Source organism: Miniopterus schreibersii, assembly GCF_964146895.1.
Source record: "Miniopterus schreibersii genome assembly, chromosome: 16".
In the NCBI taxonomy this organism is placed as follows: domain Eukaryota; kingdom Metazoa; phylum Chordata; class Mammalia; order Chiroptera; family Miniopteridae; genus Miniopterus; species Miniopterus schreibersii.
In genome coordinates this window covers 7,224,558-7,247,360 of record NC_138116.1, presented here as the reverse complement: position 1 = coordinate 7,247,360, position 22,803 = coordinate 7,224,558, and the positions used below count along the sequence as shown (strand labels likewise).

Genomic DNA, 22,803 nt, shown 5'->3' with positions numbered 1-22,803 from the left:
GACCAGATTTGAAGATCTGGGTGTACAGGGATCTGAATGTATGGGGTTAGGCTGGGGCCACATATTTTCATGGTTTGGAGGCCAGTTTCCCCGTGGCCCACCCACAGAGGAAATTCTTTCAAGTCCTTGGCCTGTGAGTTAGTGCTAATTTGCATGGCATGATTTTTCCATCTGACTTACAAACTGGATGACTGCAGATCTTGGCCCGTTTTCCTCCTCAGCATGAGCAGTCACCCATGGGGGAGGATCATTTATTGAGATATTAATGTGTTTTTTGTGCTTGAGGAATTTCACGCACCCCTGTTGTAAGAAGGTAGCAGGCATCTGTGTCTCCCTGTCTCTGAGGGTGTTTATGATCCCAGGCCAAGCAGATGTTTAGACAGGTTACCCTGCTCCTTCACTGGCTTTGTCTTATTTTTTATTTCTGGAAAGCCAAGGATTAGGCTAGACTTGGTGTTGGACAGACAGTAGGAAGTGTCTACAGAAGCACAAACTTTGGGGGAAGCCTGCAGATCCTCCAACAGTAGGAGAGGAGAGTTGGTTTGGGGTCGAATGTCTGGCCTGGAGGTGAGCCAAGGGGGTGGGAAATGGCTGTGCCTGGAAAGGTGCATTTCAGCAAATCATCCCAATCCCGAGCTAGAGCTTGGCATAGAAACAACAGTGCCACCCACCTGCATTGGACCAGGTGACAGAACATGGAGAGAGGGTCCTCCTCAAATGTTCTGCTACCTAAGACCCTAAGGACATCCCTCTAACTCTAAGGGGTTTGGGGAAAGGAGTCCTAGGAATGAATGAAATTGAATTTCCAACCTGCCTCATGGGGGGTAAATCTCATTTGGATTAATTTTAGGGGAAAAAAAAAATCAGTGTTATATTTCTTTCATACTTGAGTTTATGGAGTGAAGTCAGGTCCTGCTAGAGTCACAACTGAATCCTGAAATCTCAGTGGCTTAGCACAACCAAGGCTGCTTCTCTCTTATCAGTGCCACCTGTCTAATGAAGGTCAGCAGGGATTCTGCTGAGTGACTCAGGGACCCAGCTTGATGGACACAACAAGATCCCAGCGTGTGGCCTTCTCAGTCATCAGGGCAAGAAAAGGGAGAAACTGGTTAAGTGCTGGCTCTTAAATGCTTTGGCCAGGAAGAGCCGTAGTCACTCCAAACATACCATTGACTAGAGCTGGTCACATGGCCCCACCTAGCAGCAACAGGCTTGGACACGTAGATTTTGATGCCTCTGCCAAAGCCTCATGGTACTTACTTAATGTAGGATGTGTTTGCGTTTTTTAAAAAAAATATATTTTTATTGATTTTTTAGAGAGAGAGGAAAAGAGAGGGAGAGAGAGACAGAAACATCAATGAGAGAGAAACACAGATCGGCTGCCTCCTGCACGTCCCCTACTGGGGACCAAGCCTGCAACCCTGGCATGTGCCCTCACCAGGAAACAAACCATGACCTCCTGGTTCATGGGTTGACGCTCAACCATTGAGCCACACTGGTCGGGCTAGGATATGTCTTTTTATCTAATGCTATTAATGACTTGCATATGTGTTGAGCTTGTTACAAATGTATTTTGGGGATTCTTTCCATCTGTTATGTTACTGGAGCCCTCTCAAAGCCCGTGAAGAGATCATCCCTCATATCCACAGGGGAGGAAATTAAGGTCCACAAGGTGGAGGTGACAACATAGTAAGAGAAAAGAAGGAACTAACAGCCAGAGTTTCTGACCTGGATCTTTTCTGCTTTTCCATAGAGGATGCCAAGAAAGCAATGTTTTGTCAAAGGCTTACGGAGACTACAGATGGAGCGCCCCTGAAGACCAGGGTGGTGGTGTGGAGGGAGCATGAAACCAGTGTACCCGTCTGCTGTTGGGAAAGCAATGACTGTACCAAGATGCTAGTGAGAGTCTGCCAAATGGGCCGATTTCCCAACACAAACTCATTTCCCTTCTGGTTGAAATACAATCACTTCTTCCTCTTGGAACTGCTTTCATGCTGTGTTGCAACAGACCCCTTGTGTGTACTCTGGGCTAACTGAGTCCCAGCCCCATCCTGAGTTGAGTAAGACCTACCCAGGGAGTGACGCGTAGATCGGATTTGGACTATTACAGGAGTGCAAAGAGAGACAAAGAGCCAGTTTTCACCTTTGGACCTCAAAAACTGCCTCCAGAAGGGGAACTTAATGTCCACCCATGAACAGATTAAAAAGAAAACATAGGCATGTAAGTTCTTTGGTTCATCTGGGTGGGAGCGGGAATGGAAGGGGTTAAGGGGGGGGTGGGAATGGGGACATCTGTAATACTTTCAACAATAAAGATAAATTAAAAAAATAAATAAATAAAAAGGGAAGAAATGAAGAGCTAAGGAAAAGGAGAGTGAAGAGTGCTGCCCTTACTGAGTTTTGGTTTCTTGAGTCTCTACATTTCCTTTTCCTGCCTGTGTTAGTTTGGGTTGGGTTTCTGTCACTTGAAACCAAAGTATCCTGACGAATGTACGTGACACTTTGTAAAAATAACGAGCCATGTCCAGGAAAATAAACATAGGCACAGAATGCAAATCTTGCATGAAATATAAGGGAAATACAGGTCTGACCACTTGGACTAAGTGGGCTCCCATGACCCCATTTAAAAAAACCCTACCATGAAACAGTGGGCCTTGATTTGCTCCTGGACTTGTGCTTGGTCAGTCTGACTTCCTCTAGTATCTCTGCAAGCTCAGAGGAGCACAGAGCGTACAAATGGGCCGCTGCTGGTGGTGCAGAATTCTTCATTCACTCGGAGTGAAAAAGCATGAGCTGGGCTGGGTACACCTTCTCCATGGGCTTCGTCACCCTTCAGCCACAGAAGAAAACGAATCAGAGATAGAAGACCCCCATCTGAATGAAACTGAGACCCCGTGGGACGCCTGAATTGGCTGGGAGCGACGGTTTGTCCCTCCCCACGGACTCCATTTTGGTTACCATGATCGACAACATTTACCCACAGCCCGCGGAGCGTGACCCGGGCATCGACGGCTGAAGGGAAGTGCCCTACGGAGCGCTGTGCTCGGCCTCCCGGGCCGCGCAGCTCGGGCTTCCTTCTGCCAGCGGCGCTCTTTTCCAACCAGCCTCGCCCAAGTTTTCTCAAACCCCACCCCTTCCCAGGCCGCCTTGTATTTTACGGTCCAGCTTCTCGGTCCATGTGCCCACACTCCTTAGATGTCTCTCTCACTCTCCGTATTTTTGCTGAATTTTATTACAGGTTCTTGGCTCCTTAGGAACTGTAGCCCTCTACTATTTTCTATTTCCTGTGGCTTCCCAAATTTATGTGGTTTATTGCTAGTGGATCCAGTAAAATAGGCCCTTTGCTGCTTCTTAACTCTGCCTCTTGCTCAGGCCAGATCGTGTTGGCCGTCTCCGGCGCTTGGCCTCCAAGGTCAGGCTCTAGGGATTGAAGGTCCTGGATGCCAGCATCTGCGAGGCGCTCCAGCTCCGTTCTGTCCTGATTTCACATTTCCACACAGGACACGCTGCCAAGCGACAGGCCGCAGAAAGAACTAAGCCTTTATTTTTTTTTCCATACTATGGTTTTCATTAGGCTTCTCTGTGTGTGCCTGCCTGTAATAACAGGTACACAGATGCTCTCCAGCCTGGTAACTTCTGCTTCGCTACCTCTGCAGCTTTTAAAACGCTCTCCCCGCTGGCGCTGGGCCAGCTGCGCGCCTGCTTCAGCACAATCCGCAGCTCCCGTCGGCCTCCAGCTTAATGTGTAATCACAGGAAAAGCACAGGTCAGCACCTGCCCACGGGCAGAGCGGGGACTGCTGTGGCTAAGTCAGGGTCCCTGCGTGTCCCGCTTTCCTTTAACGCAGGACGAATTGGCTGCTCTTTCTCCGAAAGCTCAGGAAGCTGAGGAAATTCCCTCTTGCTGGCAAACGGCACCTTCTCAACTTTCCTTTGGGGCGTTTTCGTTGGAAATTGATTTTATTTAGACTAGTGACTGCCATAGGGAGAGAACCCCGGACCCACACTTTAGACTGTCTCAGGAGGTGGTTTTGCCTTAGACGTTTATAGGGAGGAGGAGACAAGTGAGAGGTGGGGTGATTTTATAGTTGGGACTGTTTCTGTTCGAGGCTTTTGTCATAGGAGGTAACAGGCCATTGATGGACAGCCCCCCAAAATCCTGAGGTCATCTGTTCCCAATTCTTTGTTCCGTAGATATTTACTCTGGCTCTCCCTGTGGGAAACCACGAACCAGATGTGTCAGTGTGACCACATGCAAGCTGGGAGCTTTTCCTGCTGGGAGCCAGTGGCTATTTATTGTCACCTGAGGCTCCAGACGGCTGCCATGAAGCCGGACAGTGCACAGTCATAAAAAGCAATATGGTATTATATAGAGAGGGTGCGTCCCATCAGGGAGGGGCGAGGGTGGGTGGAAGCAGTCGGAACAGCCTTTCCAGAGGAGGGAAAGTGCGGACCTGTGGACATCAGTGGATGCCGCATGGATTCTGGAGCCAGACCCTCTGGGTACAAAGCCTGCCTGTGGTTTGCTTGCTGACTTCAGAAGGCAAGTTATATAACCTCCTTGCCCCGTTTCCTCTATAAAATGAAGTAAACAGCAGTACTGTTTGTTTTCGATTGCTGTGTAACAAATTACCACAGACCCAGTGGCTTAAAACAACACCCACGTAGTAGCTCATGGAGCCATAGGTCAGAAGTCCACTAGTGTGGCTGCATTCTCTTTGCAGGGCTGAAGGCTGAAGTGGTCAGCTAGGTTGAGTTCTCATCAGGAGGCTCGGGGCGGGGGGGGGGGGGGGGGGGAGGCATCTGCTTCCAAGCTCATTCCTGTTGTTGGTAGAACTCAGTTCATTGTGGTTGTAGGACTGAGGTCCCTGTTTCCTTGATAGCTATCAGCTGGGGGCCACTCTTAGCTCCTAAAGGTCGCTCACCTCCTTTACCAAGTAGTCTCTTCCACCTTCAAGTCGGCAAATCCTTATTGTACTTTGAATCTTCGACTTCGTCTTCTTCCATCAGCTGGAGACAACTCTCTGCCTTTAAAGGGCTCATGTGATTAGGTCAAGCATACCTGGATAATCTCCCAACCCTAAGGTCTCTTGCCCTTTATGGCAGTACCTGGATAAGCATTTGATTGAATCCTAAGAGGAGAAGGTGTGTGCACGCCAGGGCTGGGAATCCGGGGGTCCCCCTAGGAATTCTGTCTACCACCCCCACCTGTTTCTAGGGAAGTTGTGAGGCCTAAGTTAGCAAGTGTAGCTGAAGTACTTAGCACATATCCAGCATGTTTCGAGTAGAGGTCTGCATGCAAAGCATTAGCCAGTTGAGTTCCCAGGACTGATGAGAACTTGGTTGGGGTGAAAGGAGAGAGTATGGGGTTGGGAACAATGGGACAGCTGAAGGACATCTTCCAGTTCTTGGCGGAGGGGCTTCATTTCGATATATCTGGAAAAAGGAAGTGCCTGTCCTCCTTGGATGGACAACATCGCTACCCTCCCAGACTTCGCAGTGATAATGGCCGTGAGGCTCGGCTTCAGAGCGATGGAGGAGGGGCGTCTGGACTGGCTCTCTCAGAAACCATCTGCTCAGAGATTTTGATTTTTGGAAGAGTGAAAACGTTCCCTCCAGCCACAAGTCCAGGGATTCAGAAACCACTAACATAATAGCTTTCTCCAAACCAGCCAAGCAAAGATCTAATTGAGGGAAGTGGGAACTGGAAGCCAGGGTCCCCACTCCCTTTGCTAACCACACGCAGGCCGTGGTCCATCTTGAGTTGAAGAGGCTGTTTCCTTTCTTAGCCTGGCATCATTGGCGGAAGAATCAGACAATGGACCCAGGCCCTGCTGATCCTGGGGAGAGGCCAGTGGCCACCAGCCATGAGTAAGAACCTGGACTTTTAGCTGCTCTGTGGGTTGAACTGCCTGCTCCCAATAAATCTACATTCCAAGTGGTCTGGGGCCAGCATGAGGCAAGCAGGAAAGAGATAAAAAAGTGAGGGTGAGAATTAAAAGATTGTATTTTTCATTCCACAGATGCCACAGTGGGGAGAAGCTTTTCTTCCAAAACCGCCTAGACTAGACAATCCTCGTTTCCAGCTGGGCGCTTTTTCTTCCCTCCTGGCTCTTTTCCCCCCTCTCCTAGATCTGCTTCAGCTTCTGGATCTTCTCAAAGCTCCTCGCTCCCCCCAAAAGAACTTGGGCAACTTACTCCCCTTGAACCACTGTCATTTTTGAAAAGTTGCCCAGTCTCTTTGTTGTGATTTTCAAAGAGAGACTCAGGGTTACTCTCTCTCGGGGACAGCAAGGAGACAGGAGGAGAGGGGAAGTTGGGAGCTTCCAATGATGGGAAAAACACAAGAGGTCTGCACACGCTCCTGAGAAATGCTGGGCCTATCATCGCAGGAACGTATAACTTTCCTGATACCCCAGGAAGATGTCAAGAAAGAAAAGCAGAGAATAGAAAACTCATGTTGGTGCTGTAGCTGCCGGAGTCTCCACACCAGTGGGGCTTGACCTGGTTTGACCTTGCCTGTCATGACCAGAGGGATCCAGAGGAGCCAACCAAAGACATGCGGGCGAAAGGCCAGGCCTAGCCGACCAGTTTTGACACGTCAAAGGACAGACGTCTTCTGGCTTGGGCAGCTTGTGGGCAGGGAAGAAATCCGAAGCTCAGCCTCCGAAAGGCAAGGACAGTAACAACCCGAACAGTTACCTGTGCTCCAGGTAGGCCCTGCCACCCACTATTACTTTGAAAGGAGCAGACTCCTCCTGGCCGGCTGGTTTATGGCCTCAACAGTGAGGATGCACTTCCCTTGCTCCCCGTGCTCGCTCTCTCCTCCACTGTTCGAGCCGGTGCCATCGCGCCTGGCGCTGGCTCGCTCGCTGTGATCGGTGGCCGATGACTTGGCAGAAACACGTCCCCTGATTACAACTTTAACCTGGATTGTGCCGCGTTTAGTTATATTTTGAGGAGGGAAGAACAGGGGGCTGAGGTTTGCAGAAGGCGCGGGTGTCAGCCAGCACACGCACAGCCCACCCCCACGGCGTGTCTTCCACACTTCAGCGTCACAGCTCATTGACATCCGATGAGCAATAGCGACAGGGAACCTAAAACATTCAAAACAACGTATCGGCTCCATCTTCCACGGTGTGAAATCAAAAAGGTATGTCTAGGAGGGGGGAAGACAGGCCATTATCTACCTCCAGTTGGTAATGAGCTCGAGTTATAGAAAGATAATTTCCGGCTTCATACCATTACTTATTAGTGTGATGGTTAAAAAATCCCTCAGTCAGACTAATGGTCTCTGTGTGAGAGGCGAGGAATGCTGATTCGGCTGATCTGACTACCTGCGCCTCTCCCGGCCTGGCGGACGGTCTGCTGATACGATTGTTTTGGGTGGCAGTTCATGTTAGGTAATTACTGGCACGGCGGCATCCACGTATGTCTATCAGTCCCTGGTGTTTAAACATTGGCTGGGCTGTGGCTCCAAAGGAGGAGGGTTTGTCTGCGTAAGAGACAAACAATTAGCAAGGCCATTCAGTTTCTTCCTTTGCTGTTCTAATTATTTGTCTGCACTGAGATCTAGAGCCTTCGCTGGCCAGAGCTTCCACATGCCCTCCGACTGGTCAGGGCATTCTCTCCCTTAAGCTGGTGAACGACTATCTTTCAAAACACAGCTCTGAGCGTGATTTAAATTCACCCAATTCAGCCAATGAGTCTTCCACATTCCATTTGGAACCCTGATACACGTAAGAACACACGTGCTTACTAGCATCACCCCGCGGACGTTTCCAATACGGGTTGGGAGCGCGGGAGTGTTCTCTGCCCTTGAGGCCCAGTTTCACAGGACCCTTCTGCAGCTGACCGTCCTGCTGCAGCCCACAAATCTCACTCGCGACCTCAAGCATTAGAAGGAAGCGATGACTAAATATCACAGCTGTCACGTCCAACCAACCACACAAACTGTTCCGTTCCCTCTTAGTAGGGCAAGGCCACCAGCCCCCCGCTGATCTTCGGTTAAACAACCAAGATAATTTCTGATCAGGAAATGTGCTTTCGTGGCCCATCACGGTGTAGAAATCTAGCTCAATATCGACTGTAGGACAGATTCGTGAGAAAGAGTTTTGCTTTTCTGCCAAAATATTCCTCTGGGATTTCCTCCTTCAGGATCAAAGAAACATGGGCAAGTTTAAGGCCACAGCCGTGTGACTAGGCGAACGCCGATCTACATTTACCAAAGCAAGCGACTGGGCCCACAGTCCCTCATTCTTAAATCTGCAGCAGACATGTAGACAATTTCCTGAGGGCAGTATTTCCTAGTTTACCGAGCCAGACTCCCATGTTATTGATGCCATAAAGGTAATGTCAAAAGTGACGGTGCCTGAGAAGCAATCACAAGTTGCCTTTTTTTTTTTTTGCACACAATTAGCGACGGGATTTAGAACCACTTTCTTTCTAATAGAAAATCATCAGCCAAAGAGTTGCAATTGAAATTCACCGCAGTGATTTCAGCCAATAACTCTCTTTTTAATTTCTGTACTCCAGAATAATGACCTAACAGTTAAACCGGGCTAGCATTACAATTTATGGTCTCCTCATGCTCCGGAGGGACTGTTTACCGGATGACATCTCATTTTGAAATCTCTTGTATTAAGAAAATTGATGGGTGTGGTGTAAAAGTGAACTGTGGATGTGAGTGATATTTAGACAAGTCTATACTTCAAATCTGAGTCCCAACTCACACCACAGCTTTCTGCCAGGAGCTGGGGATCTCAGCGCTGACCATTTCCTTTAGTCTTCTCCAACAACGCGCGCCTCCCCCGAGGCCTTTTTACAAAAACATCCTTCTTAATTTTATCCTAAATATGACTGGTATCTTTTCCCCTTCCTTTTTGTTTTGGGTTTTTTTTTTTTTTTTTTTTTTTTTAAATCCCAGGTAGAATTTTATTTCCTCCGTGAAAGCATCCAGTCTCAGATCCAAGTCAACCCAAATCACCAAGAGACTAAAGCCGCCTCAGGTTGTAACGCTCATCAGAAAGGGGCCCATCAGGTTTCAATAAAACGAAGCGGTGGCCTTATCAGGGAACCGAAGGTGTACTTTCTGCCCCGGCTGACCTCCGGCGGGGCAGACGGGGAAGGGAAGGGAAAGAGCTGGGTTTTCAGGGCGCAGCCTGGCTTTTCTGGAAGGCGCCCAGGTCCGCCCATCGAGCAGAGGGCTGAACTTGAACCAGCCCTGGAGTTGCTCTGTTTGGAAACCTCATTCTGGAAAACCCAAGTCCAACGGCGACTTTCCACGCGAAGAAAGGGGGCGGAAATGGCCCAGGGGACCGGAGCGGGGCTAAGGAGCGAGCCAGAAGGCGCTCAGGGGGGAGGGGCCCGGAGCAGTGTTTGGCTGTGCAGCTGCACAGAAACTTTTTCTCGCACTGAGACCTACTCGGGGCTGAACTCTGAGGTCCGCGACAGCTGGTGGGGTCTGGGTGGGGAGCACATTCCGAGCCCAGCGCCCAGGGCTCGGGGGCTGGGCGACGCCGCGGGGGAGCGCGGGGCGCGGGCGCGGGGCGCGGGGGAGGCCGGGCCCGGGGCGGGGGGCGCGGGGGAGGCCCGGGCCGGGGCCGGGGCCGGCGCGCGCGCTCTCCAGCGCGGCGGGCGGGGTCCTCACCTGTTCCAGCGGGCCACCTTCCTCCGGTAATACCGCAGCGCCTCCTGGCCGGCCAGGAGCGAGTCTTCCGTCCCGAGGACAGGCGGCTCCTCCGGGACGTGGTACAGCGGGTGGGCGAAGAGGGCCTGCAGCTTGGAGCCGGGGCCACCGCGGCCGCCGCGGTCCTGCTCGGACCCCGGCCGCCGGGCTCGGGAAAAGTTGTGCGCGGCCGTGCCGGGGTCCCGGGCGGCCGCGGCGGAGTCCGGGGCCGGGGAGGAGGCGCGGCGGGCGCACGGGCAGCTCCGCGGGCGCTCCCGGGGCCGCAGCTGGCGCTGCACCTGGGGCCAGAGGTGGAAGTAGAGGTCGGCGGAGAGCAGCGCGCCCAGCAGCAGCAGGGTCAGCAGGCGGTCCCGGCGCAGCCCGGGCATGGCCCCGCCGGGCGCGCGGGCGCCTCCGGGGCCCCGGGGGGGAGGGGACGCCGGGCGCAGAGGGCCGCCTGCACTCCCGCGGGCCGGCCGGAATGCTCACGGCGCGGGAGAGCTCGGCTTTTCAGGGGCGTCGCCCTTGAACTTGGGAGCCGCGGGGGGAGGAGGGGCAGGGACCGCGGGGTCTCGCGGTGCCGGCGGGCGTTCCTTCTCTGCGCGGAGTGGAGACCAGGGGATGGCGTCTCCCGGGCCCCCGTTTCTCGCACCTTCTCCCCGCGCGCGCGCGCGCGCCCGGGAGCCCGCGGCAGGTGAAGGGCCGGGGGCGCTGGTGTGGCCGGCCCCGCGGGCGGCGGCGCTCGCCTCTAGGAGGGGCGCGGCGGCCGCGGAGCCTGGGGCGTCTCTCCGGGGGTGCCGTCGCCGGGCGGCTGCCGCGAACGTCCCCGCGACTCCTTCCCCCCGCTCCTTCGGGCCAGCTCGTCTGCGCGCCCGACGCCTAGAGGCAGAGGTAGCGCCGTCGCCCCCGCCTGGCCCGGCGCCCGCGCCCCCGCCCACTGTCAGCTGGCACCTGCCTCGGGCGCAGCTCGCCGGCCAGCGCCGGCCCCGCCGCGGGCGCCGCGCGTCCACCTTGCCACCGGCCCTCTCCTCGCGCGCGCCCCCCCCCCCGGCCCCCCCTTTCCCGGCCCAGGGTCAGTCCAGTCGCTTTGAAGGACTCAAGCAGTGTGTGTGCGCGCGCGCGTGTGCGTGGAAAACCTTTCTTCTTTCTTTCTTTTTTAATGTTTTTAAAGAAAAAAGACAGCCCCCCGAAAGCCTCCTGTAAGACTGGCCGCCCGCGTGCGTGAGTCTCTCTCCGTGCCTTCCCACGGAGCACACGCCAGACCCAGAGCGACTCCGCGCCACGTGCGTGGCACGAAACGGGCAACACCCGCTTTCGTGAATGAAAAAGTTTGACCTTTAAAAATAAGGCACCCGTGTTACCTAGAATCTTGGTGATTTCCTGTTTGGATGGCCTGTGATTCCAAGGGTGCCTGCGCTTTACAGAGCAGACTGTTCTTGCGCTCAAGGAGGGAGGGCCCCCCGTGACCCCACTCTGAACTTTTTGCATTTGGCTTGGTGTGAAAGTAGTCCACCCAAGTGAATCACTGCAGGACACAAGGCAGGCCCTCTCCCCGTGTTCTGTGCGTAATTTGTAACTCCCCCACCCCCACCCAATTTTCCTTTTGAGAGACAGGGAGGGGGAGAGGGGGCCTGGACTCCTGGCTCCTCTGTTTAATGACCTGATAGAGGAAGGCAGGCTGAGTTTGCCCTAGGCCATCCCACCCTCCTGACTGTTCAGGAAAGTACATCTGTGCCTCGGTCTGCTTGTCCAGGCAGCAGAGCTTCCCATGCATGTTGATCCTACCCCTTCATCTCCTTGGGTGCGGGAGTCAAGACCTTCAGACACACCTGGACTGGTGGGCTCAGACCAGAGTTCTTCCCACCCGTGGGTGGTTCTGTGGGTGGTTCTTGTGGCCTTTGCCAGCCCCTCATCTGTATATGAGCCTCCTCAAGAGGGTTATTGTGTGGCTTCCATGAGTTAAAAGTGTATAACTTGCTTAGAACAGCCAGCCCCAGCCCAGTGTGGAATGTGTTTGCTAGAAATATGCTTACTCCTTGGATGCTGTGGTACACCTGGGGCAGGGTAGATGGGGTTCATGAGTGAGACCAAAATAGCAAAGTATGGGAAAGAAATATACCAGAAAGGGACCATTTTCAGGATAATAGGATCACCGGCTGCTTTACTCAGCTGGGTACGGTGACAGGCATTTTGGGGGGTTTCTTGAACCGCCTCCTGTTTTTAAAAATCTGGAACCAAATTTTAACTGGTCTCCAGTTTCAGAGAAACTTTTCGTCTTCCGACATCATGGCCAGTGGATGGAGAAGTGGGCATTGAACGGTGTTACTTGTGCAATAACTATGTGGCAAGCTGATTTGCATTTTTCTGGCCTGACAAAGGACACGGGCATGAAGCCATCACGAGTCTCCTTACTTCTGTTCTCCCCCATGCCTGGGGTCATGCTCCCTGAGTGGACTCCTTTGTCTGGCCTCAATTCAGGGAACAATATTTCTAACTCGGTTGGAGCTTATCTAAACAAGTTTTCCCTGCCCTGTAAAGGTCAAGGGCAAAACTGTATGTGGAAGCCAGATATTAAGTATGAATGGGGTTGGGGTGGGAGAGTGTAAATACGAGAGGCAGGATTGGCTGGTGAGATGCCACGCTCCTCGGGGTTTGTCTAGATCTCTCCTTTTCCCTCCCAGAATCGAGCCGTTCCCTTCTGCTCCTGCTCGGACTCTCTACATCTTGGCTCCTGGCTTCCCAGCCGGCCTCATGAACGTCCTGTCAATTCACACCCAAGTTATTCCCAGCTGCTGTTTAAGAGGACTCATCATTCTGTGTGAAGCCTCCCATTGCAAATACATCCCCCCCCTTTCCATTTCTCCAGTTCTCCAGTGTTCCCCCGCCTGGAGAATGACCATGGCCTACCCAAGCTCTGGCCACTGCCCTGTTTGTCCTCTTGCCTGTAAGCTCAGTGCCATGTGCTGTCATGACCCCTCAGAGCTGTTTGCATGCACTCCCATTAAAGCGTTGACCTTTTAGTGTCTAGTTGTTTGCATGGGTTATGGGTTGATTTATGTCCCCCCCCCCCCCCCAATTTATATGTTGAAATCCTAACTCTTAGGACCTCAGAATGTGATTTTATTTGGAAATAGGATTGTGGCGGATGTAATTAGTAGAGATGAGGTCATACTGGAATGTAGTGAGTCCTAAATCAAATATGACTGGTGTTTTTATAAAAAGGGGAAATTTGGACACCGACATATGCATATAGGGAGAAGGCCGTGTGAAGATGAAGGCAGAGACCAGGTGATGCTTCTACAAGCCAGGGAACATCAAAGGTTGCCAGCAAACCCCTGGAAACGGGGCAAGAGGCATGCAGTAGATTCTCCCCCATGATCCTCAGAAGAGACCAACCCTGCCGTGCTCTTGACCTTAGACTTCCGGCTTCCAGAATTGTGAGACAGTACATTTCAGTAGTGTCCGTAATGAATTATTTTTTAGAATAATGATCTGAAGGATATATTACAAACTGTTAAAATCTGACAAAGTTGAGTGCTGACTATATGGAGGTTGGTTGTACTACTCTGTACTTTTCTGTACACTTACAATATTTCACTAAAGACTACTTGATTTACCTTGTGGCCTCTTCTGGGTTCTTCTATCTTAAAGAGATGGTTGAACTAAAGTGTTGAGCTTTGATGTTAAGGTTAAAAGTCCATACACTCATGTAGCTGATTTCAGATCATGCAATTCTTCTAAGCAGCACCCTGTACGTGCTATGTGAGCTTTATATACCAGACTAACAACAGATGCGTTTCCCCTGCTCCAGATTTTACTACATTGACAGCACATCTATTTGCAGGAGGGAAATTAGGATTTTGGGTAGGGGTCTTTAGAAAGTCACGTCTTAAAGTATTTTAACTCTTGTCTAGTAATTCATCATCCAGTGTATGAATTCATAGCTAGTGGGTGAGACAAACATTAAACAAATGTTACACAAATCAATATCTTGGACTGGCTCAAAGGTCAGTCTCAGAACATCAATACAGCTAAAGTAAATATAAATGACTCCAAAAGCTTTGAAAACGAACGTAGGTCTTGACTTAATAACTTTGGAGGGGACAGAGAAGTGAGAATTCTATTAGTGAGATCGGTGGTGACCCTATACTTTTCTAAACATCCGTAAGACATACCTCTCTCTTCACAAAGTCCATGTTTTATGGTCTCACTGTCTCCTTTCTTCCCCTCCACCTCCACAGCTCCATCCCACAGGCTTGGTCTCTTCTCTTCATTCCTTCCCTCCCTGATCCTTTCATATGTAGGGCAATCTGCCCTGCTCCTGCTGGCTGCCACTCCTCTCTTCATTTCTTATGTAGTCCAGTCCAGCCCAACTGAGGTCAACCAGCTGGCTGGCAACTAAAGAATCCTTTCCTAAGGAGAGGATTTCAAATAATTGTAATACAATATTAATATTTCAGCCCTGTCAGACAAAAAAATAAAATTATCAAGTGTGATAAGTTCAATTATTATCTTAATTCTCTTCATGCTGCTTTTGTTTGTTAATTTGGAAGCAAGGATGAAAGGTGTAAAAGATGATTAATGCTTCCGAGAACAAATAGATGACTGTAGCCCACTTCTGTGTTGTACGAGCCCCCCCCCACCCTTGTCTCTGGGTTAGACTAAGTCCTGCATTTCACAAGCTTCAACTGTGTTCACCTGGTAGTTAGGAAAAGGCAAGTGGACCCTATGGTCTCCACACTCTCCCTCAGTTCTTCCCAAAGTGTATGATGACCATATTTTATGAACTAAAAATCTGAATTTAGGATCCAACTCATGCTTTTACCACAAGGAAGGGCATGAAAAAAAATCATGATTTTCCTTTCTCCAAAAATACAGTAACTATAGCTGCCATGACCAGGCATATGTGCCAAGCCCTCAGTTCCCTTTGATGTTCTAGATGTAGCCTCAGAGAGATGAGTCAGTGGTCAGGCCTGCAGCCTGTGGGTATAGGTCTAGATAAGCCATTTCCAAAGCTGACTGCTCAGTTCTGCTGAAGAAGACGTCAACTCAGACTCTCAGCACGTGTGCATCGTCAGAGAAGGCCTGGCTGCACCTCACTTACATGATGCATATATTTTTAATTATATAAACAATACACAAATATTTTATCTTTGTATAATATTTGAACAATATGCAGGATTTTAGAGTAAGAAGTGGAAGCTCCCCACCCCTCCTTCTCCCGCGCTCTCATTTCCTTCCCCAGAGGTAACCACTCCTTTCAATATATCATCTACTCGAATAGTTTTCCCTCTACCTTATTAGTAACGAAAGAAATGCAAATGAAAACAATTGGAAGTGATAATTTCTTTCTTATCATATATTCACTGCTACAAATGAATGAAAATATTCAGAATTGGCTAGGGCTTAGAAAGGAATTTTAAATGGGAGGCACTGTTCTGAAAATTAATTTGGTAATGTAAATGCATTTAGATTTTGTGTCAGTCAGGGTCAGTCAGGGAGGGGACTGAACACGTGCCAGTTATTTGAACAAGAAAAATTTAATCAAAAGAATTGTTAACTAGTGAAGGTGCTAAGACACCTCTGAAGGATCCAGAAGCAGCATGTGCGAAAAAGAAGCTATTACTTCTAGGCTGGGGAAATCGGACAGTGAGGAATTAAGGACTAAGAGGTTTCCAACGTCCCCAGCCCAAGGCTGAGATTTAGATTTCTTTGAGGATCATGTGCCCACCACTGGAAAACCCAGCCATGGGTGGTGAAGCAACTTTCCATGTCGGAGGCCATGCTGATCTGTAGATGCACCTACGGGAAGGGGAGACAGCTGCCTGAGGCTATGGCCAGAGCTACTGTGGAAACAGCTACACTGTATGGGGAAGCGTGGCCCAGAGAGTATGGCTGAGATGGTCTGTGAGGGCTGCTGGGCTCCCATGCTGCATAGAAAAACGGAGGACTGGGACCAGGAGGGATGTGTCTTCCTGCCACCACTGGATTGCAGTGTCCCTCTGGCGCCTTCTGCTGAGAAAGCCTGTCATTAAGACAACTGATAGAGGAGAAATGTTGGCAGGGTCCAGCTCCTGGTTCTCAAAGCAGGGGAAAGAAGGGTCAATTGGGAGGTGAGAGGCAATAAATTGATAACTGGCACAGGCTTTGACTTCAGAATTCCATTTCTAAAAATTTAAGGAGATAATGAAAGGTGTACCTAAGATTTAGATAAAGAATGGTTCTTGCCATACGGAGAAAAAAGGAAACAAGCTCAGCGTTCAAAAATTAATAACTGTTTGAGCAAAATGTGGGCATCTACAAGGTGAAGCCAGGTTTATTCATTATCATATAATTAGGTGAAAAATGTGTGTTAATGGCTTTTATATTATAACTCATTAAAATTTATACATATATTTCTATGTACATGCACAGAAAAAACTTTGAAAGGTTTGGTGTATTCTTTATCAGCTCCTTGGTCTACTATATGGCTCATAGTTATTCTACAAATATTTACTGAACAAATGTCTTGTTTTAGCTTCCCAGGGCTGCTGTAACAAAGTGCCGCACACTTGGTAGCTTAGAACAACTGAAACTTATTCTCTCACCATTCTAAACACCTGCAGCCTGAACTCAAGGGCTCCCCTGGAGGCTTTAGGGGAGAATCCTGTCTTGCTTCCTCCAGATTCTGGGGGCTCCAGGCTTTCCTTGGCTTGTAGCCACATCCCTCCAAACTCTGCCTCATTTTTGCCCGGATATTTCCCCTGGCTGTGGGTTTTCTTCCCCTTATAAGAAGTCTCTTCACTGGATTTAGGGCCTGCCAGATAATCCAGGATGATCTCATTTTGAGATCCTTAACATCATTACATGGGACATATCTTTTGAGGGGGTGAGTGAGCCCCATTCAACCCACTACCCATATGTATAAATACATAGCAGCATTTTACAGCGACTTCCTTGTGTGGTAGGACTGATAGATAACATGAATTTTGTGGGGTTTTTTCCTTTTCTTTTTTGCTTACCAGTATTTTTATGATTTTATATAAACATCTTTATATTCTTTTTGAAACAGAAAGTAAAAGAGTACTTGGCGTATGAAAAAATGAAGGCTACCTTGAAACGTGCTGGGGCCTGGTTTGTCTTGAAGGTATGGTTGAGCCCACAGTTCACAAAAGTACAAATAACTGTACCTGTTTAGAGAAGGAAACCGTAGAGAAAATAAAGAAGCTCAGGAGGAGGGGCCAATTCATCACACAAGACCTGTGTTCATTAATGCTCAAGGGCAGACCTGAAGAGGCGACCACAGGGAAGCTGGTAACCAGAAATCCACGCTCGGCCTCCCGGGCGGGAGCTGAGCAAACCTGCGCCTGGGCAGCCCACTCCCGGGGCAGCCCGAGCCTGAGCGTCCCTGCAGACCTGCGGCCTGGGCAGCCCACTCCCGGGGCAGCCCGAGCCTGAGCGTCCCTGCAGACCCGGGGCCTGGGCAGCCCACTCCCGGGGCAGCCCGAGCCTGAGCGTCCCTGCAGACCCGGGGCCTGGGCAGCCCACTCCCGGGGCAGCCCGAGCCTGAGCGTCCCTGCAGACCTGGGGCCTGGGCAGCCCACTCCCGGGGCAGCGCCTGAGCCTGAGCGTCCCTGCAGACCTGGGGCCTGGGCAGCCCACTCCCGGGGCAGCCCGAGCCTGAGCGTCCCTGCAAACCTGCGGCCTGGGCAGCCCACTCCCGGGGCAGCCCGAGCCTGAGCGTCCCTGCGCTGCCTCCCGCTGCAGACCCCTGCTCTCCGCCTCCTCGCTCTCACCGGTACTTCACTGAGGAATCCCTAGGAAGCTGTTGCTCCACGAACCTAGGGAGGTTATGACGTCAGAAGATCTGAGGATGAGACACATTTTAAAAGGCCCTCACCTCTTTTATTTAGAGAGGCAATCTTCTCAAAAGGGAAGAAGGGGACACATGGGATCAGGCATAATTACCTTTTTATGTCTCTTAGAGCTGTAGATGTTTTATTCCCAGTCTCTTGCGAGGACTAACTTTTTTTTTCTTGGTGGTGGTGGTGGTGGTTCTAAAGCGGGGAGTTTAAAGCTAGCCTGAAACATGGGTGACTATCAAGTGCTGTACTCAAGATCCTGCCTTCCGGGTAGGAGATAATATTTTTAGTTAGTTCTATTAAAAAATAATAACCACCCTTGAACAGAAAAGGAGAGCATTCATTATCTTTAGAAATCATTGCTGATTTCAGATCAACATTTATTAACAGTGATGTTTACCATGTTACGATGTCAGTTAATAATAATGGATTAATAGAAATGTAAAAACATATCACACTTTTAAAACTAGTTCAGAAGCTGGCAATTTTTTTTCCTCATAGTCTTTTAGACTTTCTCGCCAGATGGTCTCTGTCACAATGACTCAGCTCTGCCGTTGCAGTAGGAACAATACATAAACTAAGAGTTCGGCTGTGTTCCAATAAAACTTTATTTACAAAAACAGGTGGTGGGCCAGATTAAGCCCATGGGTGGTAGTTTGCTGACCCTTGAAAGAAACCATCAGAAAGTTGCCATAGTGTGCCATTGATGCTGGCTCGCTAGCATTGGGGAAGGCAGATTCTTATCTGCTTTGTTATTTTTCTTGTAAGAAGGAAATGACAACACAATTGCAGTTCTGTATGCTTTTCTTGGAAGATTAATTTGGGTGAAATGATTGACGTAAAAGGAAGTAAGAGAAAGCATACCTCTGTCTGTGAAATACATGGTTAGATTCTTAGAAACAAGAACCTTTTCAGTTAATTCTAGTGGCCGTTATGTTCTGGGACCAGGTTTAGTACTTGCTCTGTACTCTTACTGTACAGAGCCTTTGTCATATGGAGGGATGTGTTGAATGATTGTGGTTTATGCTATAATATAGCTCAATCTGGAAAATAATCAGTAATGACACACACAAGGGGCTTGAATGAAATCCTTTACCCGTGATTTATTAATTAATCCTTGTGAACTTTGTCTACATAAAGTTTGAGAGGAAAGTGAGACATAAAAAGGGATAATATTCGGAGGCACTGTTGATGAAATATGGTTATATTCTGGGTTAGCAGAAATAAAAACCCCAGGAAGGCCTGAGCACCTTGGCTGGGGAGTGAGTTGCTTTCGGTAGGAATACCTGTATTTGGTTGTTTTCGCTGAAGAAACACTAACCTCCTACCTCTTCACGTTCGTGCTTGTTAAACGCTTATTCAACCAAACCAAATAACACGTGTTAACTCCCGTAGCCTCTTAACACCCTCTGCACCAGTAGAGGTTCCCCAGAAGTCTTTTCTTCCCCTCCCCCATTCTAGAGACTCTTTCTGGAAGATTCCTTCCACTCCCATGGCTCTCATGTGGCCTTTTATGACCTTCTATGCCAGGATTTACCCACAAGTGGATAATAATTTGATATATCAGTTAAGATTACATTTGGGGACATAAAGGATACAACCCAAATCACAATCTTTTTAATGTACAACAAACCTGGATGTACCCCTTCAGCCACCACTCCCACCAGCAGGTGCATTCCTCTCCCCAGGGGTAAGCTGGGTTGATCACCTCGGTGCTCGCCCTTCCTTTCACTCCCTTTTGCATTGGCAAATAGAACATTTGCATATGGAAACGCATAGATCTGCTGAGTGTTTGTTTTAATATAAATGTGATCATGCATATATATTCTGCAGATTGCTTTTTTCCACCCAATACTATGACCTAGAGGCCTCTCCGTGTCAGTTTCTCTGTTTCTAGATTTACCCCATTCCTTCGAACTGACATAGAGTATCTCACACTACAGATCCACCACAGTTTATTAACCATTTCCAACTGCTGGACATTTAGGTTGTCCCGGTGTTTAAGAAGAAGATGCAGTCAGCAACTTAGTGTACACGCCTCTTTCGGGGACTCTTTCTCCAGGAGAGATAATAGAAACAGAATTGCTAGGTCAAAAGAGAAGCACTTTTGCCCTGGCCGGTTTGGCTCAGTGGTTAGAGCGTCGGCCTGAGGACTGAATGGTCCTGGGTTCGATTCCAGCCAAGGGCATGTACCTCAGTTGCAGGTTCAACCCCCGCCCCAGACAGGGCCAGACAGGGTGAGTGTAGGAGGCAACCAATCAATGTCTCTCTCTCACATTGATGTTTCTCTCTCTCTCTCTCTCTCTGGCCCGCCCTTCCACTCTCTGAAAAGCAATGGAAAAATCCTTGCGCGAGGATTAAAAAAAAAAGAGAAGCACCTTTGAAATATAGATACATTCACATCAGTGTTTCTCTACCCATTATCACTCTATATTAAGAAAGCAGTTAAGTTAAATTTAAATGATTAAATTAATTGAATTTCTCCCTGAAGAATACGATTTTGTGGGTAGAAGTGAGCACTGTAAGATATTTCCACTTCCAAGGACCATTTTCCCCTCCCCGAGGCCAATATCGCCCCCACGGGGAAGGCCTGATTTAGATAAACACAGCTGAAAACTCGTGCATTGGCCGCCCGGTTGCAGAGACACATCCCTCTCGCGAGGGCCGCCAGATGCCAGAGCTGCGTCTGGTAACCCGCACAGCGCCTGACCCTCGTCGCTTGCCTGGAACCCTCAGAAAATCTTTCCTGAGCTGACCTGATTGATGACAAGGCAACGTCCGAGCACATTACCACGCTCCCGGAAAGCAGAGCACGGGACGCTGCTGATTTGTCTTCCTTCCTCAGCCGTTAATTAACGTTGTCAAGGATCGCCAGACTCTTGCCTGATAATTCGGAGGGAAAAAGGAAACATGGAGAAATAATTGGGCTGCAGGCGGCCCTCACGGAGCTCGCTCGTGCATGCCTCTCGCAGCAGCCTCGCGGTCACGTATTTAAGGAGCCTGGCACCTGGCCCGGGAGGCTCATCCTTTGAAATGCCCTTTGTGACAAGCAGAAGGGCAGGAAAATCGAGCCCTGGCTTCGGTTATGTGGGAAAAACCTTGACAAGTCTCAAAGAAATCAGGCCCTCCTGACGCTGGCAAACTGAGAAATGAAGGCCATGGCATTTGGAAGTGATTGCTTCTTGCTCTGCGGCCTGAACCCAGCAATCACACTGATGGGAAAGGAAGGGGGCCCTGAACAATCCCAGGAGCAAGGCGAAGGTTCCGGAGCAGGGAGGAGACGCGCAGCTGTGTCGGGGCCGCTGGGCAGAGCAAGGACGCTCCCGCCTCCTGCATTTCAGAAAAGCTGTGGTCCAGTCTTCCTGCCCGGCCCGGGCTGTGTGATCTTGGGCACATCACCTGGTGACTCTGGTCCCCAGCTGAGCTGGATGAGAGGGAAGCCAAAAGGTTTTGCTCAAATCACTTGGGTGCAGAGATTTGACGCCAAAACCTTTAGAGCTGCAGCTGAGAGCTAATAAAATGCTGAAGTGAGTACGAAGGGACTTCCTGCAGTTCTAACCAACATTTTATCTGTGTGTGGGAATGTTTTTATTTCCATAGCTATGGTTTCACTTTAATGTGGATTAGAAAAAAACTAGTTCATCAAACTACTGGTTTCATAGATATTATCTATAGCTTAGGATGTGGCTTTAAAAAACCCCAAATTCATTATAAATTGATTTAAGCAAAAACAATACATATATGTGTTGTAAGTGGAAATATTTTTGTGTGTATGTTTTTTTTTTTTTTTTAAACACAACAAACCACAGTGATGTTTCTGGGATGACTAGAGTCTGAGAAACTGTGAGGTATGCCATCCGCTCGAGAACTGCCTACACTACCCACCACTTAGCATGGACCCATCAGCAGCCATTAAAAATCATTCGCTGCATCTTCTGCAGCCAAAAAGAAAGAACATGGAAGGGATCTCCAAGCTTGTTTCAGCACCTTTGTTAGGTACTCAAAGCACAAAACACTTCCTCTTAAAAATACTAATATTTATAATGGGCTCAGTACACCAGGCACTATGCTAAATGTTTTATTTATGTTGTTTCATCAAATCCTTACCAGGACCCTGGGAACTAAGTCTATTATCACCATCATTGTTCCATTTTACAGATTAGGAAATTGAGGCCCAGAGAACACGTTGCTTAAGGCTCCAGAGCTAATTAGCAATGAGGGTTGGATTTGAACTTGGGTGGTTTAACTCTAGGGCCCGCCCTCCGCTCCACGCTCATTGTTTGATTTTACACAGCTCCCATCAGAAGGAATCCTGCTGGAGCAGTTGGGACCTCTTTTTTATTTTTAAAGACTATATTTTTAAGAGAAGTTTTAGGCTTAAAACAAAATTGAGGAGAAGATAGATTTTTCCATACAGCCCTGCCCCCCCACGTGCACAGCCTCCCCCATTATCAACATCATTCACTAGAGTAGATTTGTTAACAATTAATGAACTTACATGGACACATCACAGGGTTCTCTCTTGGTGTTGGACATTCTGTGGGTTTGAACAAATGCATCGTGACATATACCCATCTTTATAGTATCATACAGAGTATCTTCACTGCCCTAAAAGGTCCTCTGGGCCTGCCTTGGGGTGGGGCCCATGATCCTGCATTTCTAACAAGTGCCCAGGTGATCCTCAGATGGAACTTTGAATAGAAAGTCCAAGAACCTTCTGTGATTGCAGGAGGCACCTCCCTTGCCCTCGGTCACTTACGCCGTCTCCAAGGCATCCACTGAGTTCCGAGTGTGCGTGAAGCTGGAGACAAACTCCTGGCATGAAACAGGGTATTCAGCAATCAGTCCAAGGGAGGCCAAGGATTCGGCGCATGTGTGTCTACGGATTTCTCCCTTCCCTCATCTGTTGGCTAAAAAAGGAACATCTCCAGCTCCTGTCAAAGAGAAGAGCAAACAATGGCCTCAAGGTCACAGGGAACAAAGGCACAGCCCACCCTTTCCATGGAAACAGGGTTCCTGATACACTTGGAGAGGGTTCAGTGTTAGTCCTGGGCCCTGGGCTGCCAACTGGTTTCTCAATTATGCAACATTTGGCCCTTTCCCTAAGAAGAAGTGTTTCGAAATTGTTTGACGTCCCTGCTCTGGGATGACTTTTATAGGAGCTGACCTGGCAGCGAAGCGTGGCCCGTCCCTTTTGCTGCTCAGAAATCTCCCAAGCTTGTGGCCTGGAACCTCTCCCTATTTTTTTTTTTCATTCTCACCGAGGATATTTTTTCCACTGCTTTTCACAGATTGA

At 49.4% G+C, this 22,803-nt stretch overlaps 1 protein-coding gene and 1 long non-coding RNA gene across 2 annotated transcripts in view; both read right to left on the bottom strand.

Moving 5' to 3' along the window:
- The window catches only part of FAM20A (FAM20A golgi associated secretory pathway pseudokinase), a 28,129-nt gene extending 17,558 nt beyond the window's left edge, over nt 1-10,571 (bottom strand). Inside the window, exon 1 of the mRNA XM_081116022.1 lies at nt 9,649-10,571. Coding sequence (XP_080972148.1) covers nt 9,649-10,055 — 407 coding nt within the window. The 5' untranslated portion in view covers nt 10,056-10,571. The remainder of the gene's footprint in view (nt 1-9,648) is intronic.
- A 7,293-nt stretch (nt 10,572-17,864) lies between these two features.
- On the bottom strand, nt 17,865-22,490 carry LOC308546733. Its single transcript, XR_013997384.1, has 3 exons — nt 22,267-22,490; nt 22,006-22,044; nt 17,865-20,931 (listed from the first exon to the last, which is right to left on the bottom strand). It is a non-coding gene; the product is annotated as an uncharacterized lncRNA (long non-coding RNA).
- Between the last annotated feature and the right edge of the window lie 313 nt (nt 22,491-22,803).